At 45.9% G+C, this 19,381-nt stretch overlaps 1 protein-coding gene across 24 annotated transcripts in view; it reads left to right on the top strand.

Annotated features, from left to right (window-relative positions):
- The window catches only part of LOC148393484 (ankyrin-3-like), a 70,218-nt gene that overhangs the window by 42,457 nt on the left and 8,380 nt on the right, over positions 1-19,381 (top strand). For 11 of the 24 annotated variants that reach the window (XM_088385160.1, XM_088385157.1, XM_088385167.1 and 8 more), the window contains 16 exons: positions 2,142-2,265; positions 5,290-5,392; positions 5,890-5,940; positions 6,337-6,446; positions 6,610-6,642; positions 7,761-7,985; positions 8,110-8,264; positions 8,412-8,623; positions 8,714-8,921; positions 8,987-9,083; positions 9,160-9,388; positions 9,480-9,605; positions 9,817-9,939; positions 10,374-10,400; positions 10,867-10,948; positions 12,043-19,242. In XM_088385160.1, coding sequence (XP_088241286.1) covers positions 2,142-2,265; positions 5,290-5,392; positions 5,890-5,940; positions 6,337-6,446; positions 6,610-6,642; positions 7,761-7,985; positions 8,110-8,264; positions 8,412-8,623; positions 8,714-8,921; positions 8,987-9,083; positions 9,160-9,388; positions 9,480-9,605; positions 9,817-9,939; positions 10,374-10,400; positions 10,867-10,948; positions 12,043-19,242 — 9,105 coding nt within the window. Of the gene's footprint in view, positions 1-637; positions 1,052-1,164; positions 1,802-2,141; positions 2,266-3,155; positions 3,168-5,289; positions 5,393-5,889; positions 5,941-6,336; positions 6,447-6,609; positions 6,643-7,760; positions 7,986-8,109; positions 8,265-8,411; positions 8,624-8,713; positions 8,922-8,986; positions 9,084-9,159; positions 9,389-9,479; positions 9,606-9,816; positions 9,940-10,373; positions 10,401-10,866; positions 10,949-12,042; positions 19,243-19,381 lie in introns of those variants that run through there. The other 13 variants (XM_088385159.1, XM_088385158.1, XM_088385178.1 and 10 more) reach the window with 8 other exon arrangements.

The following is a 19,381-nucleotide window of genomic DNA, read 5'->3' as shown; positions in this document are numbered from 1 at the left end:
TTTCTCTTCACGGTACTCACAACAAACACGTTTGTCTCAATACTTTTGTCCGTATAGTGTATTGTAACATCTACCTCCCAGATTTGATGCTAGTTTTGCTCCCATCGTGAACTCCTGCTGACTTATTCTGAAATTCCGTTCCTCTCCTTGCAGACTCACACCACGCATGTTATTTCCCGCACCTTTGTTTTTTCATCTCCATCTCACTATCCTGCGTTTTTGTTGCATTGGAGATGTTCTAAAGTGCCGCAAAGGCCTTGGCAAATATCAACAACAACAACAAGAGCGAGATGCTTGGGTCTCCTGAGCTTTGTTTCCTTTTGTAAAATTGATGAGCTGCTTTGCGGATGTGTTGCCTTGACAACAGTTGTTTGCGTGGGGTTGTACGTAGTGTCAACCGATAGGGGACATGACAGGTATGAGTCGGGACTGGATAGACTGAAGATCCCTTCTAGAGGACTTGTGCAATGATTCACAGGTGGTGTGCTTGTGTAGAAGAGAGAGTGGATGTAAAGAGTCGCTTTAATCCTTCTGGGTTAGATGGCCAATCTTGTTATGCTGCAGGCTGGTCACAATCTGTGTGTAGGCTCTCACTGCTTCTAAATACGTGATGTGCATCGCACATTGCACAATTGGACGCTTGTGCAAAGTTTGCAACTTGTTCACTTCCTCGCGTCGGTTTCAATTGGGTTCCTCCCTCTTTTGCCAAAACTTGGCATTTGTGGGTTTTGGCCAGAACTCCCCCGCCGTCGAAGAAGAGATGACCGTTAGTGCTTGTTTGTGGTCGACACGTTCTTGGTGCGTCAGAAAAGACGTTTGCGGAGACGAGTGTCACCTCTTTAAAGCCTACGAGATGAGCTTTTCTTAAGGGATTTAACTCGGGACTTTGCAGACGTCAGATGTCACCGGACTTTACGCGTTCTTCTCCCTGTGTACCAAAAGACGAATTATTTTTGGAAGACTTTTTCACCGTTTAAAGGCAACTTCCCTTGATATTTAAAATGACTTGCAAACTCTAAATATAAAGGAATTATGGCTGCGTCGGAGAACAGTAAGTCAACTCAAAATTGAATGATATAGTCACTGTAAGCGTGTCGTAACCGTATCACAACGTTTATTGAATACGGTGTGTAAATTTGAGATTTTATCGTTGCATGTTAAGAGAAGAAAATGACTAATGATGCGGAAAAACAATGTCTTTTGAAAGTCGTTTCTGTGAACTGGACAGTGGGTAGTCAAGTTAGAGAATAGCAGCCAGTCTCAACAGGAAGCGAAAGTCCACAAAATATAAAATGACGTTCGACTTGAAAGATTGTACGAAACGAACAGTTGCACAAAAATGTTCGTCTCGCGTTAACACGTCTCACATGACCGCAAAGGTGACTTAATTTTTCGGTAGTATATCATCCAAGACGTCCCAACGATTACACGTATGTCGACGCAAACGGGCAAAAATAATTCAATATGAACTTAAACTAATTTCATTTGCGTTCTTCTTTAAAGTGTCGGCGAATTCATGGTCTAATTTTTTTTCTAATGTTAAATAACTATTATTGTTAGGTTTTATTGTGAAATATCAGACCGGAAACGCAACGAGTGGTGCTCTAGCGGAACTTGAGTACGATTGTAGTGCGGCACTCGCGAAGGCGAGAGGGGAGGGGCTGCGGTGAACGAGCGCACTGTTTGCGGGGCTACGCGGTGCACAAGCACCATCCAGCTATGAGGGAGAAAGCCAAGCACGCTAGCCGCGCGGCACGTTTCGTGGAGCGGCGTGTCATCGTCCACCGGTCCGCCGATCGAGGTGCGATGTGGTGTTGCTTCACTTTTCTGCTCACCTTGTCGTTTGTGCCTTGGGGCTGTTGGTGACTCTGCTGTCAGGGAGAGAGAGGGTAGAGAGTGACTCTGGATGTAAATGGATCTATTTGATATGTGTTTTTTATGTTGTAATGTTTACTGTCCATTGCATGGTCTTGGGTGCTTTTAACATCAAACAAGAACAAAGTTGCAGTAGGCCCTGCAGATGCATTCAGCAATAAATGGTGCAGATAAATGTCCTGAGGCCTCCAGTATGATTAAAAAATGATAAGGGACTACTTTTCTGCTTTAAACATTTCACGGCGCTATTGCCATCTCTCCGTCAGGTGAGGATGCCATAACTTGCGACACGGACAAGTACCTGCGGCCCCAGGACCTCAAAGAGTTGGGGGATGACTCCCTCCCTCAGGAGGGCTACATGGGCTTCAGCATCGGTGCCCGCTCGGCCAGGTAGGCATCTATTTGTCATTTGCTAAGATGAACATGCAGGAGAAGAAGAATGGATAAAACATTACATCACTGCTTGGTGCACATAGCAAATGTATGACACCTGGTGGAACAGTGTGCACTGGTACATTGTTGGAAAGTTGCCATCTAATGATCGGAACCGATAAAATGATTCAGCATTTTTTTCACGTGGCCTCATTCAATTGCGGAGTTTCAAAGTTGCCCCAATTAGAGCGATAAACGAGCTGAATACTGTTTCCTGTAGGCTGCTCCTCGATCCTAAATCAGAAGAAACGCTGCAGTGAAAAACACCACTGACACACTGTGGATGGTCAGAGTGATCAAAACAAATCGGGGCAAGAAGTGGATTACAGATATGAGTTTGGAAAACACTTTTTTTTTCGTGTAAACAAGGCTCTGGGGGTGCAACCGGAAATAGTTCGGAGATGAGCCACAGGATTTGGTACACCTGCACAGTAATGAGATGCAATGCATATGCTGTGATGCGCAACTGCACTGCATCATGATTGTGTTTGGCAACAGCCTCATTAGTTGTAAAATCATTTCGTGCCGACTAAAATTGGTGTTGATGATCACATGCGCAAAAAAAATACCCCTAATTATCACTGTGTGGCTCTAAGGTTACCACTATTTTTCATACCAATGTGATTTTGTCAGATTGTGCAGGCCTACCTCAATTTCATTTTGTTAAAATGTAAACTTCATGATAAAACCGTCTTACATGTTCTGTTGTTGAATTGATTGACTAAAGTTTGAAGAACTTATTTTTCCTTTCTGTGCCTTCCACACTGCCAACACACATTTAGGTTTCTCTGACTTTGCTTGACATTCTCCTATCTTTTCTTTCCCCTGCACCTCAACTTTTGCTCTAGCCCTAGAATAAGGTAAGACGAGAATCTTGTCGTAGGAGTCTTTAGTTGTGAATGGCGTCCCGTATCACCCTCTCACACAAATCCCCTTAACGCAAACCGAGAGCTTCCCTCCCATGTCCCCCAGTGTTTGTTTGTGGTAGTTTTGTCCCTATTTTGCAATGTTGTGATGACCTTATTCCCCCTCACTTGTTTACCTGATTCATCATCCGTGCTGGAAAAAAAGCTGCATTAACTGTTTTACCCGAACCTTTTTGAGTTTTGGACACTCATCCTATAATGTCGACGTGGCTTTCTTTCAAGCGGCAACTTCCAGGGACATAAGTTAAGGGCAGGAATTGTTTCAGTTTTTTTTTTTTTTTTGCGGCTCCGGTCGGGGCAGTCTGTCGCTTTTCGATGCAGTTTGACTTGTAGCTACCATCTGTTAGCAGCTTAGCAGCAGTTTAGCAGGCTAGCTAAAGCTTTTCCAATCCCATTAACTTTCCTCTCGCCCCTGTAGAGCCGGATTACTATTATCATGGTGTCGAAATCGATGGCCTTTCTTTGCCTTTTCTTACGTGACTTTGACACCGGCAGTGTTTTGCTAGACATACTGTAATAGAGTGTGGCGACTAGTGAAATAGTGTCTGAAAGAGAAACAGAGGGGACCTTGTTGAAAGGCAGCCAAGCTGTAAACAAAGTCGCAAGTTGCACGGGTCATAAATCAGTGAATATGCCGCGGCAGTCACCAGGACTCCGGATTTTTGGTTCAATATTCCGCACCGATGTTAACATAACTCATCCTATGCCCATTGTCGTTCACAAGTAGCGTCATAAAGAATGGCTCGTAATTTGTCAACTTGGCGGGAAATTGTTCAGTGAAGCTTCAAGGGAGGAAAGGAGACAGATTGGTTAATGGCAAGATGAATGCAAAAAGGTTGGAAGTATAGATGCTTGAAGTGGCTGAGAGGACGGAAACGTGGTGGGACTGGCAGCTGAATGAACGCAGCCTCGTTCTGTAGAAAGAAACGGACGGAAGCGGGAGAGAGGCAGGTGATGTGACACTCTGGATACCGATTGAACCACTTGAAAGGAAGGACGACCCTTTGAACGGATGTTGGCTCGGGAGACTTCCAACTGGGAATTGCCACTGTGTCCATTTAGGCAGCTCAGAGTTGCTGGGTAACGCAGCCGTGAAGAAAAGCTCTTCTCTGTGCCCAACTGCGCCCCCGCTCGACATGCTGAGCTCTGCATTTTCCTCCTCACAAATGACCGGCTTAGTTGTTTGTCTTTTCAGACACATAAAACTCTCTATGGTCTTATGTTTTAAAACAAAGCCGTGGTATTTATTCACTGTCACTTTACTGTCCAATTCGATACCCAAATTTCGGACTGAGGCCCAGCAGGATGAGATTTACAAGGACCACTGGGACCAAACACTAACCTCTGTTCTTTCTGCAAAAGTTTGAAAAAGTTTGGTGCCATCCAAGATTTGATTTCCTCCATACAGGACAAAGTAGCCCTAAGGAGAAAGTGTCCTTTTTGCTTAATGGGACATACATTTGACTGTTGTCTGCATAGCAGTGAAAAGAAATGCTATTCTTCCTTAAAATGGAATCCAGGGGCAGGAAATAAAACAGCAGGGGCCCCAAAGTTGAACCCTGTGGTACACCATATGGCAGAAAAACAGTGTGTGACTCAAAGCAGCAAAAGTGAACACTAAATGTTGTGTCTGCAGAATTGTAATACTCATTTTGCAGCATGAAAGAAAAATGTTTCATTAGATAATAAAAATGTCTTTTCCTTAGTTCGCAATAACATCAATATGGCAATATCTATCACGGGTTTTTCCAATATCATGCAGCCCTTGTAGTAGTAGTAGTAGTAGTAGTTGTAGTCGCAGTAGTAGTGGTAGTTGTAGTAGTTGTGGTATTTCCATCCCTGAATAACCTGCCTCTCCAGAATCTCATCTCCCTTTTCGCCTCCTTCTAATTTACCATTCTGGACACTTTCCGTCCATTTTGATGAAAACCAAAAACATGTTCCCTGGAGGTTGCATGCAATAACGTAATTCCTTGCTTTTTGTCCTGTGTTGTGTTTCCCTGATGCCGGTCGCTTATTGTTGCCCCACGGCGCTGGCTCGGGTGGTAACATTTAGCCTCCGCTCCTTCAGTTCGGATAGGTCCAACACCCTCAACCGGAGCTCCTTCGCCCGGGACAGCATGATGATCGAGGAGATCTTGGCCCCCACCAAGGATACGGTAAAGCAAACAATTCTATATATTCCGCTTAGTTTTGCCTATTGTTCAGCTGCAGAGGATGTATGTAGCACTTAGAATTTGGACTTTCTGCTAACACAAGAATAGTGCATCATCTCCTCTCCCGTCTGTTATTTTTGGGAAAATCTCAGGGCACACTGCAGGGCTCCCTCCCCATTCCACTGTTCTTTTGGTGGTCAGGAGCTAAACCAGAAACTGTAAACCTCTCAGATTATAAACAGCGGCAGCGATGTAGCTTGCTAGTTAAGTGATGACATCACCCAAGAGCCCAAACTATACACAGCCAAAATATAAACTCAACATGATTGACCACCTTTACAATATAAGCTTGAAAGTCATTTACTCAACGCTAGTCCAATCACATCTAATACACAGTGTTATTTATTTTGTGTGGTTTGATTGTAAACCCAGTGTCATTTTCATTATAAAGCAAACATAATTTGTGATAAAGTGCAATTGACTCTTCCTTCTTCTTGAAGCTTCAGAGTGTCTGTAAAGACATTTCCTACCTGGTCGACCCACTAAATAAGGTATCAAAATAATAATACGTTCATGCCATTATTTCCAGGTCTCCCATGTTCATTCTTCGCTCACCCATGCTTGTTTCTGTCACACACATTATCATGTGCTGATGCATCTGAATGAATTGGAATATTGTTTTTTTTTTGCAGTTTTGCAATTCCAATAGTGAAACTCAAAAAGATTCACTGCACAAAGTTTTTCAAAGAGCCAATGAAACTTGATATATCAAAAAAGTAGAAGGGAGAGACAAAATTAGTTTGAATGTAGCAATTGGCCTCACTTTCCTTTGAACTGAACCACTGAAATCAATTTGCAACAATATTCTTCTTCTTCACGTTCTTCACACCTTCGCCCCCGTCTTCATCGTCCGCTCAGCTCACCCGCCCCTCCCTGTGTGTTTGCAGCACCTGGCCGTGACCCACGAATACAACTCTGAGTGCCTGCGGCGCTACAGCTGGACCCCGGACACGGTGGACCACGGCCACAACATGGCGTCCAGCCCCATCCACTCTGGGTAAGAGCGTCGACTCCCAGTTAGTGTGTTCTGCTTTCCGTCCCGGTGGCGTGTTTGTGTTTTGTCACCATAGATCCCGACAGCGGTTGTCAGCCTTGATACTAAAACGAGGTTTCGGGGCTTCTGCCTCCCCCTGCATTGTCTCCATGTGTTTATTTTACAGCTTCTCCTCCCCGCTCCCTCAGTATGACTCCAGGTGAAGACTGAGCTGGCTGCTCTGTAACTCGTGACTCCCCCCCTCTTCCCCCGCCCCCTCAGTGATGTCACTCACTCATTCACCGCTGCCTTTCCCGACATTCCCTTTTTCCTCCCACTCATCCGTGTGCTGTGGTGTTTCATTTGCATTTTTTAGTACACGCGTGTCATCTTTGTGTACTTGATTTTCTCTTACAGACTACACGAATAACCCTATGCTGCATTTACAGAAAAAAAAAAACTCACAGGAAGAATTTATACAGTGATCCCCCATTCCAGAAGCATTTGTAAATCTGTGAACACTAAGAAAGAATTTTCTGCAGTTTCAAAATACCCGCTTTGCACACTTTTTAAAGTCACGTAAACACCTAAAATAAATTGTAAGCGCACTGTGATAAAGCGGGGGATTACTGTACTTGACTCATTTCTCCACGTATCCGTCATCTTGCCGACAGGACAGACAATTCACAAAACATTTGGCATGTGGCGCTTTCAGGGGAAATTCCTGATTGAATCTTCAACTGCACTCAAACTTTTACACATGATCTTAACTGAAATTTCAATGAACGTCCTTTTGTTTGTTTCAATACTTTTGCACAGTGTGCTATTTTCTGACAAAGTCAAACAGTGGCTGTACATGTGCATTCAAAAGTTTTTAAAAAGTCCAATTAAGTTCACGTGTAAATGGCAGTGCATATTTGGGTCATCCCGAAATGTCACCAGAAAGCCAAATCTCCTGTTTTTGGCGAGTAGCGTATCACCTTTGGTTGGTGAAACATCTGTGCAGGTGTGTGAATATTTGATCACTGATGGCTGCTTTCGAGGATCCGAAACACTGGCGTCAATCTCACCTCTTCCCTCCAAACTGAATGAAACGCCATCGCTCTTAGTTTCCTCTCAATTTGAGGCGTGAGCCAGTTCTCGGAACTCAAAACACCTTTCTTTTGTTGCGTCTGGCGCTTTTCCATTATCTTCTTCTCTGGTTTCTGTTCCGTGTTTGGGTGTCCAGTGATCACAGCATGGGGGATGGTCCTCACTTTTTTGTCCATGGCTTGTGTCCGTCTTTGCCCGGGCGTCTTCTTCCTCAGCCTCTTACAGCTCTTCTCGGTTGTCCCGCAGGTTCCTGGTCAGCTTCATGGTGGATGCGCGCGGCGGGTCCATGAGGGGCAGCCGCCATAACGGCATGCGCATCATCATCCCGCCCAGGAAGTGCACGGCGCCCACTCGCATCACCTGTCGCCTGGCCAAGAGGCATAAGCTGGCCTACCCGCCGCCCATGGTGGAAGGGGAAGGCCTGGTCAGCAGACTCGTGGAGGTCGGCCCGGCCGGGGCCCAGTTCCTTGGGTAGGCTTCATTGTTATTGTTACGACTGTAGAAAATACGTGCTCAAAAGCTGGCTTTTAAAAATGTGACATCGCTAACCTTGAGGACAAGCAGCCTAAAATTTGGACCGTGTGCTCTCTTTCAGTCCCGTGATTGTGGAGATCCCTCATTTCGGCTCCATGCGGGGGAAGGAACGAGAACTGATTGTGTTGAGGAGTGACAACGGCGACACGTGGCGGGAGCACCAGTTTGAGTCCACGCCAGAGGAACTTACGGAGCTGCTGACTGGCATGGACGAAGGTAAAGGGACGCTACTTTGAGAGCGTCTACATTAAAACCAGAAAGTACAGCGTGACTGAGTGTTCCTTCTTGTGCCACATAACTACGTAGTCATATGTCGCTGCTCAAGCTGTTCCCTCATCTCAGCTCCCGATGGTCATGTTGCAGAATTGGATAGCCCTGCTGAATTGGAGAAGAAGCGCATCTGCCGCATCGTGAGCCGAGACTTCCCTCAGTATTTTGCCGTGGTGTCGAGAATCAAGCAGGAATCCAACCACATGGGTCCTGACGGCGGCGTCCTGTCCAGTAGCACTGTGCCCATGGTTCAGGCCTCCTTCCCGCAGGGGGCGCTCACCAAGAAGATCCGTGTCGGCTTGCAGGTTTGTATGACATCATCACAGACCTATGACTTGAGTAGTTGAGCCCAACTCAGAAGTCAAGGTATGACCCATTCCCCGCCGCCGTTTTAGGCTCAGCCTCTTCCCGATGACATGGTGAGAGCGGTCCTAGGGAACCGAGCCACCTTCAGCCCAATTGTCACCGTGGAGCCCAGGAGGAGGAAGTTCCACAAGCCAATCACCATGACCATCCCCGTCCCGCCCCGCCAGGCGGAAGGCCACCCCACAGGCCACCGCGGCGACGCGACGCCTTGCCTCCGTTTGCTCTGCAGCATTACAGGCACGGCCATCTTGACATTATTAGACCTAAAGAGAGCGAGCACTCATGTTCTTTGCCTTGCACAGGAGGGACATCCCCCGCCCAGTGGGAGGACATCACAGGGACCACGCCGCTTTCCTTCGTGACCGATTGCGTCTCCTTTACCACAAATGTGTCGGCCAGGTACGACACAATCAATTTGTGAGACCATCAGATCCACTATCCTTCATATTGTGTAACAAATTCTCTCTCCTCCCAGGTTCTGGCTCGCAGACTGTCACCAGATTCCTGAGACGGTGGGTCTGGCGTCTCAGTTATACCGGGAGCTGATCTGCGTGCCGTACCTGGCCAAATTTGTGGTGTTCGCCAAAATGAATGACCCGGTGGAGGCGCGCCTCCGCTGCTTCTGCATGACGGACGACAAAGTGGACAAGACTCTCGAGCAGCAGGAGAACTTTGAGGAGGTGGCCCGCAGTAAAGACATTGAGGTGGGACTTCCCCAAATCTGACCCCGACTTGAGTCGCCCCAAATCTGATTTGATTATTAAGAGGTGTCAACATGTCATCGTCCTGGTTCAGGTTCTAGAGGGGAAGCCCATTCATGTGGACTGCTATGGCAACTTGTCTCCGCTGACCAAAAGTGGACAGCAGCTTGTATTTAATTTTTACTCTTTCAAGGAGAACAGACTTCCATTCAACGTGAAGGTACGAGTTTTTGTTGTCGTTTTTTAAAAAATTATTTATCATGCAATTTTCATCAAAACAAATTCTTCCTCCAAAATTGATTATTTTTTTCTACTGTGGACAAAAACGTCCGGTGAAATTATCAATCAGAGCTAAATGGTAGAAATTCAATTACAAAATTAAAACTCCTCTGCAACCAAGTAGTGAATTACATTTTGTGTTTCTTCTACAGACCCGAGATATGGGTCAGGAGCCCTGTGGCCGCCTGTCGTTCCTGAAAGAACCCAAAAACTCCAAAGGTTTTCCGCAGACTGCCATTTGCAATCTGAACATCACACTGCCGACTCACAAAAAGGTAGGCATCAAGTCATCAAGTGTCCCTAAGCACACGCCGTCCCCTTTTTTGCCTCATGTCACCTCACCCACACGGTACTCAATCTCTCGCTCATTGGGTTTTGCAGCTGACTGCCTATTTGCGTGGTTTTTTTTTTTTATCACGCATATGAAGCCAGTCACAAGACCCCACAAAGTATATCTCTGTCGCTATTGCGCTCTGCTCTGCTCTGCTCTGCTACTGCCCAGCCAGCTCTTTGTTGTTTTTTTGCCTGCCATGTTTTACTCTTCTCATCATGATGATGATGCAAGCAGGTTTTCCCCCTGATGTTTTCTGTTTTCCTTGTTTTGCTGCTCCATTTGTCATCACCTTCATCTCATGACAATATCGCCGCTCTCCATTTTGTCATCTCTCTCCCCCTGCTCCTGCCGCAATGCATCTTGGGAATCCCACAGGAAATGGAGTCCGATCCCGACGATGAGGTAAATAGTCTCTTCATCATCACACAAACAGCTGCTTCTGTTTTTTTTTTGTGTCCCTCTGTTGGCTTGTACGGAGTAAAAATGCTTGGCATTGTACTTATTTTAGTCAAATTATTTTTGATTTAGTGCCTTCATCTCAGAGGTTCTCACCACTTGTCCCCCTTTGCATAGACACGCTCAACAACTATAAGATGATCCCATTTTTTTGTCCAATACTTTAATATTTATAAAGTGGAATCTTTTCACCAACACTGACAAATAATAGTAACTCTTGCAATTTATGGATTTGATAAACACTATCATGAGCCCTCGACGTTAAAGAATAAAAAGACAAAGTGGTTGCAGCAATGGTGAATCGCCCGAAACAGGTCATTTTCCAACTAAATTAATGACTAAACATTATTTAAGTAAACATAACCCCATGAGCATATTTTTTATGATGAAACATCTTTTGTTTTTGTTTCAGAATGAAAGGCCAGAACGACGCCATACCTTTGCCTCCTTAGCTTTGCGTAAGCGCTACAGCTATTTGACCGACCCTGCGGCCAGTGAGTTGCCTTTTTATTTTAATAACATGCATGACAAAAACAAATCAATAGATTTTCCACATAATTAACACAATCACTTGAACTGTGTGAAGGTCCCTTTATTGTAGTCCTGCTGTTGCTTACATGTATCCAGAGGGAGTTTTGCTCATGAATCATTTCTTCTCCCAGCTCAACAAACATGGTCATCCGTCCTGCATGGTTTTAATGTGTGTCAAGCTTGGCTACTGCATTTTGTGCCACTTTTGAAAATATCGGCAGGTCAACATTATACATGTCATTCGTTGATTTATTTGGACCAAATGTGTTGTTTTATTTGCATTGTATGAACATGTTGAATTTATTTTGGTTTTATTCATTCGGTGGCCATTGTTGTCTTCTTATTGGCTTTGTAACTGTATGGCTGAGAATACTTTACAGGTTGCACTTTACAGCTTAATGTTGATATCATTTAGGTGCATTGTTCTCATTATTCTTGCCTGCTCCATCTTCAACATTTTGGATTTAATTTCAAGATTTTCAAAGTCATTCAGTGGCTGTTACAAAATAGCAGAAAACTGCAACTTGGTGCTCATTTAACTTCCAATTTACTGTTTCGTTGTTGTAAAGTGCATCCTCATTCTTAAACCTAAGTTGTGGCCAAACACTTGGATATTGTAATGCTTTTTTTTTTTAACTTGTGGGGTCATTCTCTGGCATTGAAAATGAATCGAATGTAAGGTATTGCATGTCAAGAAAAAATGGAGCGTAAAAGGCACTCTAGTCTCAACAAGTCAAACAAGCTCATTAAGCACATCAAAAGGCAATGGAAATGTACTTTTCAGTTGTTTTGTTCGACCACGTCATGCATTTTTGTCCCTCCCCCACACACACACATTTTGTCATGTATTTTTATTTTGAGTTGTTCACTTCTCACGTCATCCTGAGTGTGTAAAAGGGACCTTCTGTAATCTACAAGTACATTTTTGTCTTGCTACTCGTAAGTGATGCTGTTTCTGACTGAATTTCTCCTTTTTTTATGTTTTCTTTTTCAATTATTTTACCTTCTGCTTTCTGTTGCCTCCTTTTTTGTTCTTTTTTTTTTTGAATTATTGAAGAAACATCCGATCGAAGTCCGCAAAGAACACAGCCTTCTGGCTACCCTCACAAACCGGTCTTTTCAACGAGATCTTATCAGGCGTGGCCGCCTGTTCCTGTCGCCGTCCCTGGTCAAGCCAAGTCTGGGTTTGGCTCCCTCTCCAGCTCCTCGTCCAACACACCTTCTGCCTCTCCACTAAAGTCTGTCTGGTCCATCAACTCGGCCTCTCCCATTAAGACAAACATTCCCGGATCCCCTGCCTCTTCTGTTAAGTCAGTTAGTGACATGGCCTCTCCCATTCGATCGTACAGAACCATCTCCTCTCCCATAAAAACTGTAGTCCAACATGCTCAGTACCCAGGCCAGGTTGCCCACAGTCCCCTGGCGTCACCTGCAAAAAGTGCTTCAGACAGTTCCTCTATGAAAGGTTTTGCAGCATCGTCAGCCAGGACTTCCTCTACAGGAGGAAGCCCTCTTCTTGAGAGGACATCAATAGCCATGACACCTCCAACATCTCCCAAATCATGCCTTAGTATGTTCAGTTCCCCTCTGTCATACAAGACCGTTGTGGGGGGTTCCACTGGTACAACCGTATCATCGTCCTCACCGATCAAAACAGTCCCCGGCCTCTCCTCTGTCCGTTCCTTTCCCTCAGACGTGTCAGGCCCCGCGAGGAACCTCTTCTCCTCACTGTCGTCACCACTCAAATCCAACAGCACACCAAGTGCTGCAGCTCTGATCAATGGAACAGCGTCACCAACGCAGTACCACTCCCCCTCCCCAACGTCTCTCCTCGCCAGCAGTCTCCAGGAAAGAATACAAGCGACCACTAATGCTGCCACGACAAGCGTCAATGCAGCATTTGATGAGGTTGAAAAAACATTCAATTCTTGCTCAGCTGGGTATGGCACCTTAAAGTCATTGTCCTCCTCTGCATCGTCCTCATATCAGTCCATCAGATCCTCCGCATCCAGTTCCCTTTACAACTCACTAAGGTCCCCTCCTAAAGCCACCACGGCTGGAACATCCAGCACAGTGACGGTCCCTGTGTATTCTGTTATCAATGTTCTACCAGAGCCCCAGTTTAAAAAGCTACCCGAGGTGTCCAGGTCAAATGCTGCTATTCTGTCCCCACGCAAGACTGTGCCCGCAGAGATGAATCCTCAGTTGCAGTCGTCGTTTGCCAGAAATCTTTCCCCTACCAAATCTCCACTTCTCTCATCCGGTTTAAAGTCAAACGTGACATCCCCGTTGTCATCCAGCCAAGAAATTCTGAAAGATGTTGCGGATATGAAAGAGGACTTAATACGAATGTCAGCCATTTTGCAGACTGATCCGAACTCTAATACAAGTAAAGGATTTCAGTCTGGTTCTGCGGTGAAAGTAGACGATGAAGAGCCATACCGGATTGTGGAGAAAGTCAAACAAGATCTGGTAAAAGTGAGTGAAATCCTGACTAAAGACGCGGCCAACGAGCCAATGGCAAGGGGGACCTTAGATGACATACACTTCTCAAAAGTACCTGTTGAACAGCCGCCAAGCAACTGGAGCTATCCCCCAAGATATGAGACAGTGGTTCCTCAAGCAAAAGCAAAAACAATTCAAGATAGAGACTTCAACCTTTCGAAGGTTGTGGACTATTTAGCCAATGACGTTGGTAGCAGTTCTTTCTCCAAAATGCACGACACAAAACATACAACAGATGAAGGAAAGAGAGAAGCGGATGGCAGGGAAAAGCAAAAACGTGTTCTAAAACCCGCCATTGCGGTTCAAGAACAAAAGCTCAAAATGCCTCCAACAAACATGCGATCACCCCCTTCAGACAGAGAGCCAGCTAAAGTGGCTGATGCTCTTTTTGGAACGGACACAGTGCTGGAACCCACGGATGATTTATATCATGAACAGGATAAGAGCCCCCTCTCAGACAGTGGCTTTGAGACCAGAAGTGAAAGGACCCCTTCTGCCCCTCAGAGTGCTGAAGGCATGGGCCCAAAGGCCCCTTTCCAGGACATCCCCGTTCCCCCGGTAATCACAGAGACGAGGACTGAAGTTGTTCATGTTATCAGGAGCTATGAGCACCCTGAGGATAACAAACAACTGGCAATGGTGGAGGGAAATCCCATCAGATATATTGATTCTGAGTCGAAAGGACATGTCAATCAACCTCCATCCACCCCTGAGCTTAGTAAGGGCTATTCAGTTAAAGGTGCCCCTGATGAAGACCCGATGGGCAAAGGCATTCGGTTGAAGGAGGAAACTCACATCACGACCACCACCAGGATGGTGTACCACAAACCTGGCAGTGAAGCCGTATCAGAGAGGTGTGAGGAAACTATGTCTGTTCATGACATAATGAAGGCCTTTCAATCAGGAAAGGATCCTTCTAGGGAACTTGCGGGACTCTTTGAGCACAAATCTGAGGAAATCTCGCAGCGAGTCTCTGAAGACATCAAACCAAAAGTTGAAAGAATAATTGAAGTACACATTGAAAAGGGAAATAAAACAGAACCAACAGAGGTCATCATCAGAGAGACTAAAAACCATTCTGACAATGAAATGTATTACTACACAGAAAACAGACCAGAGGACAGGGAAACTGTCGAACATCCTGTCTATTTTGACTCCTCCAAATTTAGCAACACCATGACACACGATGATAGTCGCCCTAGTTCAGCCCAGTTAATGGCAGACGAGTCGTATAAGACCTTGAAACTGCTTAGCCAACAATCCGTGGAGTACAATGAGGATGAATCCTCAGAGTTACGAGGAGAATCTTATAATTTTGCTGAGAAAATGTTATTATCAGAAAAGTTTGACCAATCCCTTCCTGACACAGAGGAAAAGTCTCACTTCCACTCACCAGACAGAAGCCGAAATGAGGGTAGGCCTGTAGGCCCAAGAACAGAATATATTTTTCGCTCGGCACGAAATGTGTTTGATACGTCAGGAAGAATGACAAATGCTGATGATACCTATGACACAATGACACTTTTGCAGCACTCTTCTCAGCATGGTAGCCCAAAGCAATCCATTTGGATGCGCGTCCCAGCTGACGACACAGAAAGAAAGGAAAGAGAGCAACTTATGTATGAGGAGAGAGTTGATAGAACCGTAAAAGAGGCAGAGGAAAAACTCTGTGAGGTATCACAGTTCTTCAGAGATAAGACAGAGCAGCTCAATGATGAACTCTCCTCTCCAGAGAGAAAATCTCGCAGACCAGACTTTAGGGAATCACGATCCGGACCTAGTTCCACACAAAGCAGTCCAGAACGATCAGTTTATAGAAATGGTGCTAGTGGAGAAGAATGGAGCCGAGAAAGACTAAGAGATAAGTTTGGCTCCAATGATAGGAAATGTGCCAGTTTACCCAGTAGTCCGGAGAGGAGAGTACTGCTGCAGTACAATGATTCAGACTCGAGAAACCAGGGAGACGGGGAAATTGAAGGCTCAAAACCTTTGCATGTGTCTTCTTCCAAAGTAAGCGCGGTGAGGCTTAAGTTTGAACAAGAGGCTCAAAGACAAGATAGGGGTTCTCAGGGTCGCCAAAATTCTAATCAACCCATAAGGAAGCTCCACGAGAGTAAGCTCCCTGTCTACCAGGTATTTGGTGGTTCTAACATTCCAAAAACACCAGAGAGTCCATTAAGCCAGAGAAAAGTTCAAGAAAGTGAGTCCAAGTGTTCACCCGTGCATCAGTCCTGTGGGAAAAATCAGGACGATAAGAAGTTATTCAAAACATGGGAGAACCAAGGCTATGGTAACTATAAACCCCAATCCCCCAAATTATCACCAACATTAGTTCGTGATTCTCAAAAAGATGACAACAATAGTGATTCACAAAGGCAAGAAACCACCAAGAAAATTATTTACACCGAATTTGTTGTACGAGAGAGTCCAAATAGCAATGACGGTCTAAAAAAAAACTCGGAATCTCAAATTCCTGTAAGAAAGTCCTCTAATTTTTCAGAAAATCGCAGATCCCAATCTTTAAAATTAGATCCCTCTGTTGAAACACATGAGAAAGAAGGCTCTCGCACGCCCGTTCTAGTTCGAAACCCGATACATGGTAGCTTTGAGTCTAACAAATCTACTTGCGGATCGTCAGGGAAATCCACGGACTCAGACTGTAGCCAGTCAAATATCACTTGTAACGGTGTTGACAGTGACCAAATAGAGTATTTGGATCATGGAACTCCTGCAATTGTCGCAGAAGGTTTCAAAGATATCAAACCCCTACCTGTGTATGTCAGCATTCAAGTAGGCAAGCAGTACGAGAAAGAAACGGCTACTGGGCAGCTTGGAACTTACAAAAAAATTGTAAGCCATGAGAGTAGGACAGTACATGAGACCAGGGGAACATTTTACACTGTCAAACAAAAGGAGTCTCCTCAAGGTAGTCCAGAAGATGACACTCTAGAACAAGTGACGTTAATAGACAGCTCTGGAAAGAGCCCCGTTACTCCCGAGGCGCCAAGCTCAGAGGACGTTAGCCTGAACTCAAGAATGCCTGACTCTGTGATTGGCTCCACGGCTGGCATGCCATGCCCAATCCCAGAGGAGTCGGAAGAGGAAGACGGCAAGACCTTCATCTACAGGGAGCCAGTAAGGGAAAAATCTAAGCAAGCAGCTCCAGAGAATCACAGCAAAAAACAGGAAGCAGAGAAACAGAAGTTAAAAGGGGAGAAGAGAGTTCCATATATAGAGTTTCCACCACCACCTCCTTTGGACACTGAGCAGTCAGAGCCTGAGAAAAGAAAGTCTTGCGCATCCTCCGAGACGGAGACGGAAATGATGGAAGTAAACCTCCAGGAGGAGCATGACAAACACTTCTTAGCTGAGCCAGTCATCAGGGTCCAGCCTCCATCTCCCATTCCTCCCGGAGCTGATAACAGTGACTCCAGTGACGACGAATCTGTATTCCATCCCATCCCTGTCAAAAAGTACACCTTCAAAATGAAAGAGGAGGGAGAGAAACGCTCAAAACACCGCAAATCGGAGAAGAATGGAAATAAGGAGGCTGGGGTCAATGGTGTCGTAAAGGGGGAAGAAGCCGACTTAGAACATAATGGGAATGACCAATCCATCACTGACTGCTCCATTGCAACCACTGCTGAATTTTCCCATGACACAGATGCCACTGAGATTGACTCATTAGATGGTTATGATTTTCAGGATGAAGACGACGGACTGAGTGAGGAGCCAAAAACATCCGGTCTATCCAATGATGGAAAAGCAGCTGATCGCTCCTTTGGTCAGTCTAAGCTGGAAGTGATTGAGGAAGAGAAGTGTGAGGATGGGAAAACCAATCTGTCTTCTGCAAAAAGCAGTGGCCAAGAAATAGATTACACCCTTGAAGGCAGACATCCAGAAAGGCAGACCTTCGCAGATCAGTACTTTGGCTACCAACTTGAAGAGGAGCTCAACTCAACTTTTAAAACAGTAGCCACAAAAGGCCTCGACTTTGACCCCTGGTCCACTAAAGGGAGCGATCACGATGGAGTTTATGACTCCAAGACCAAAGACGAAGATCCCAAGCCCTTTGGTTTATGTGTGGAGGACAAATCACAGGCTACAACACCCGACACAACCCCTGCTCGAACACCGACTGATGAGAGTACACCAACTAGTGAGCCTAACCCCTTCCCTTTCCACGAAGGGAAGATGTTTGAGATGACCCGCAGTGGTGCTATTGACATGAGCAAGCGGGACTTTGTTGAAGAAAGGCTTCAGTTTTTTCAGATTGGTGAGCATTCCTCTGACCCTCTAACAGGGGAAAGGGGGAGAGGGGGCAAGATCCTTGGTGTAATTTCCTCTCAATCAAATACAGGGGAGAGGGCCACAGTAGAGGGGAAGGTGAAAATTGTAGACACAACCACAGGCAGCAACACACCACCAGCAGCAGCAGCAGCAACAGCAGCAACAGCGACATGCAACCCTTTGCACCCTGGCAGTGACACTGGCTATGCTGGTACTGAAGTACCCACCTGTGAAGCCATAGCTGAGACCGCCTCCTCATGCACAATCACAGCCTCCAAGGTTGATCCCAAATTACGCACCCCGATTAAGATGGGCATAGCTGCCTCTATAACTGTGAAAAAAGACTCAGGGGATCTGACTGATTTTAAAGCTGAGATATCAGAGAGCCAGATGGTGCCAGAATATATCAGTATAGAGGCTCAGAGTACAGAAGGCCAATCTAGCAAAGACACAGAGGCCACATCAGAAAGAAGAGATTACCCCTCTGAGAACTGCAACAACAATAATAACCTTGAGTCCTCCAGTATTCAGGCCAACTACATTCAGTGTGGCAGTGTGGTGTTCAATCTGCAGTCCTCCTCTGAGCCCACACTTCAGAAGGCCAGCAGGATAGAAACACTGTGTTGTAGGGAATTAGATGAGAAAGTAGAAATAGGTCAGAGCAGTCAAGTGCAGCAGCAGCAGCAGCAGCAGCAGCAGCAAAGTGTACCAGTTAAAGACAGTGAAGTGAAAGTGCCCAGGTCCAGGCTTCCAGTAAAAGCGTCAGGGCGGTCGACTCACACCCAGGGAACAGCCATAGGCAAGCAGAAGCCCAAACAAACAGTAAAAATTGAGACCAAGAAAAGAGGAGAGCCAGCCATTGCCAAAGTAGAACCAAGGTCTAGAATACCAGTCAAGGACATTAAAAAGGGCAGCTCCACAACCGCAGCTAGCTCATCACATTCAGTTAGGGTTACCTCGCGGCCAACAAGGCCATTGGCTAGTGAAAGGGCAGCCATAAAGTTGCCCTCGAGGTTACCATTGAAGGATAGGAATCAGCTCAGCAAGCCATCAGGTGAGGGAACGTCTAGGCAGGAGAAACGGGAGAACCCTAGCGAGGTTTGTAAACGCACCATTGAATACTTTAAAGACATTAGCGGAGAGACAATAAAGTTGATGGACCGCCTGTCAGACGAGGAGAAAAAGAAGCAGACAGAGCAGTCGGAGGAAGACAGCACCTCCCGGAGCACCTCCCTGTCAGACACCTCGCAGCCTTCTCAACCTTCCCAGCCCTCCCACTCGTCCAGGTCCGGTAGAGGTTCCAGGGCTGAGGCCGGGGCCCCGTCCGTAGGGGCAAAGGTGGCGGCGACGGACAGGGCCTCTGGCAGTCAGAGGAGCAGGAGGAGTAGGCGGACTGGTGGGAAGGAGGGCAGTCAGGGACTCGCAGGGTCTCGAACACCTCCCATCGCAGAGATCAAGCCTAGTTTGTAAAACTTTCACACTATCAAATACATTTTATATCTTGACCTATTTCACTTAACGTTGCATGACATGTTGTGGTCATTGACTTGATTGACTGGAATGCCTGTGGCGTGTGTTCGCTTAGAGCGGTAGCTATCATT

The sequence above is a fragment of the Syngnathus floridae genome, chromosome 9 (assembly GCF_059516105.1).
Source record: "Syngnathus floridae isolate MCC-2025c chromosome 9, RoL_Sflo_1.0, whole genome shotgun sequence".
NCBI lineage: Eukaryota > Metazoa > Chordata > Actinopteri > Syngnathiformes > Syngnathidae > Syngnathus > Syngnathus floridae.
Note: the sequence above shows the minus strand (reverse complement) of the source record. Positions and strands in the feature narration are given on the sequence as shown.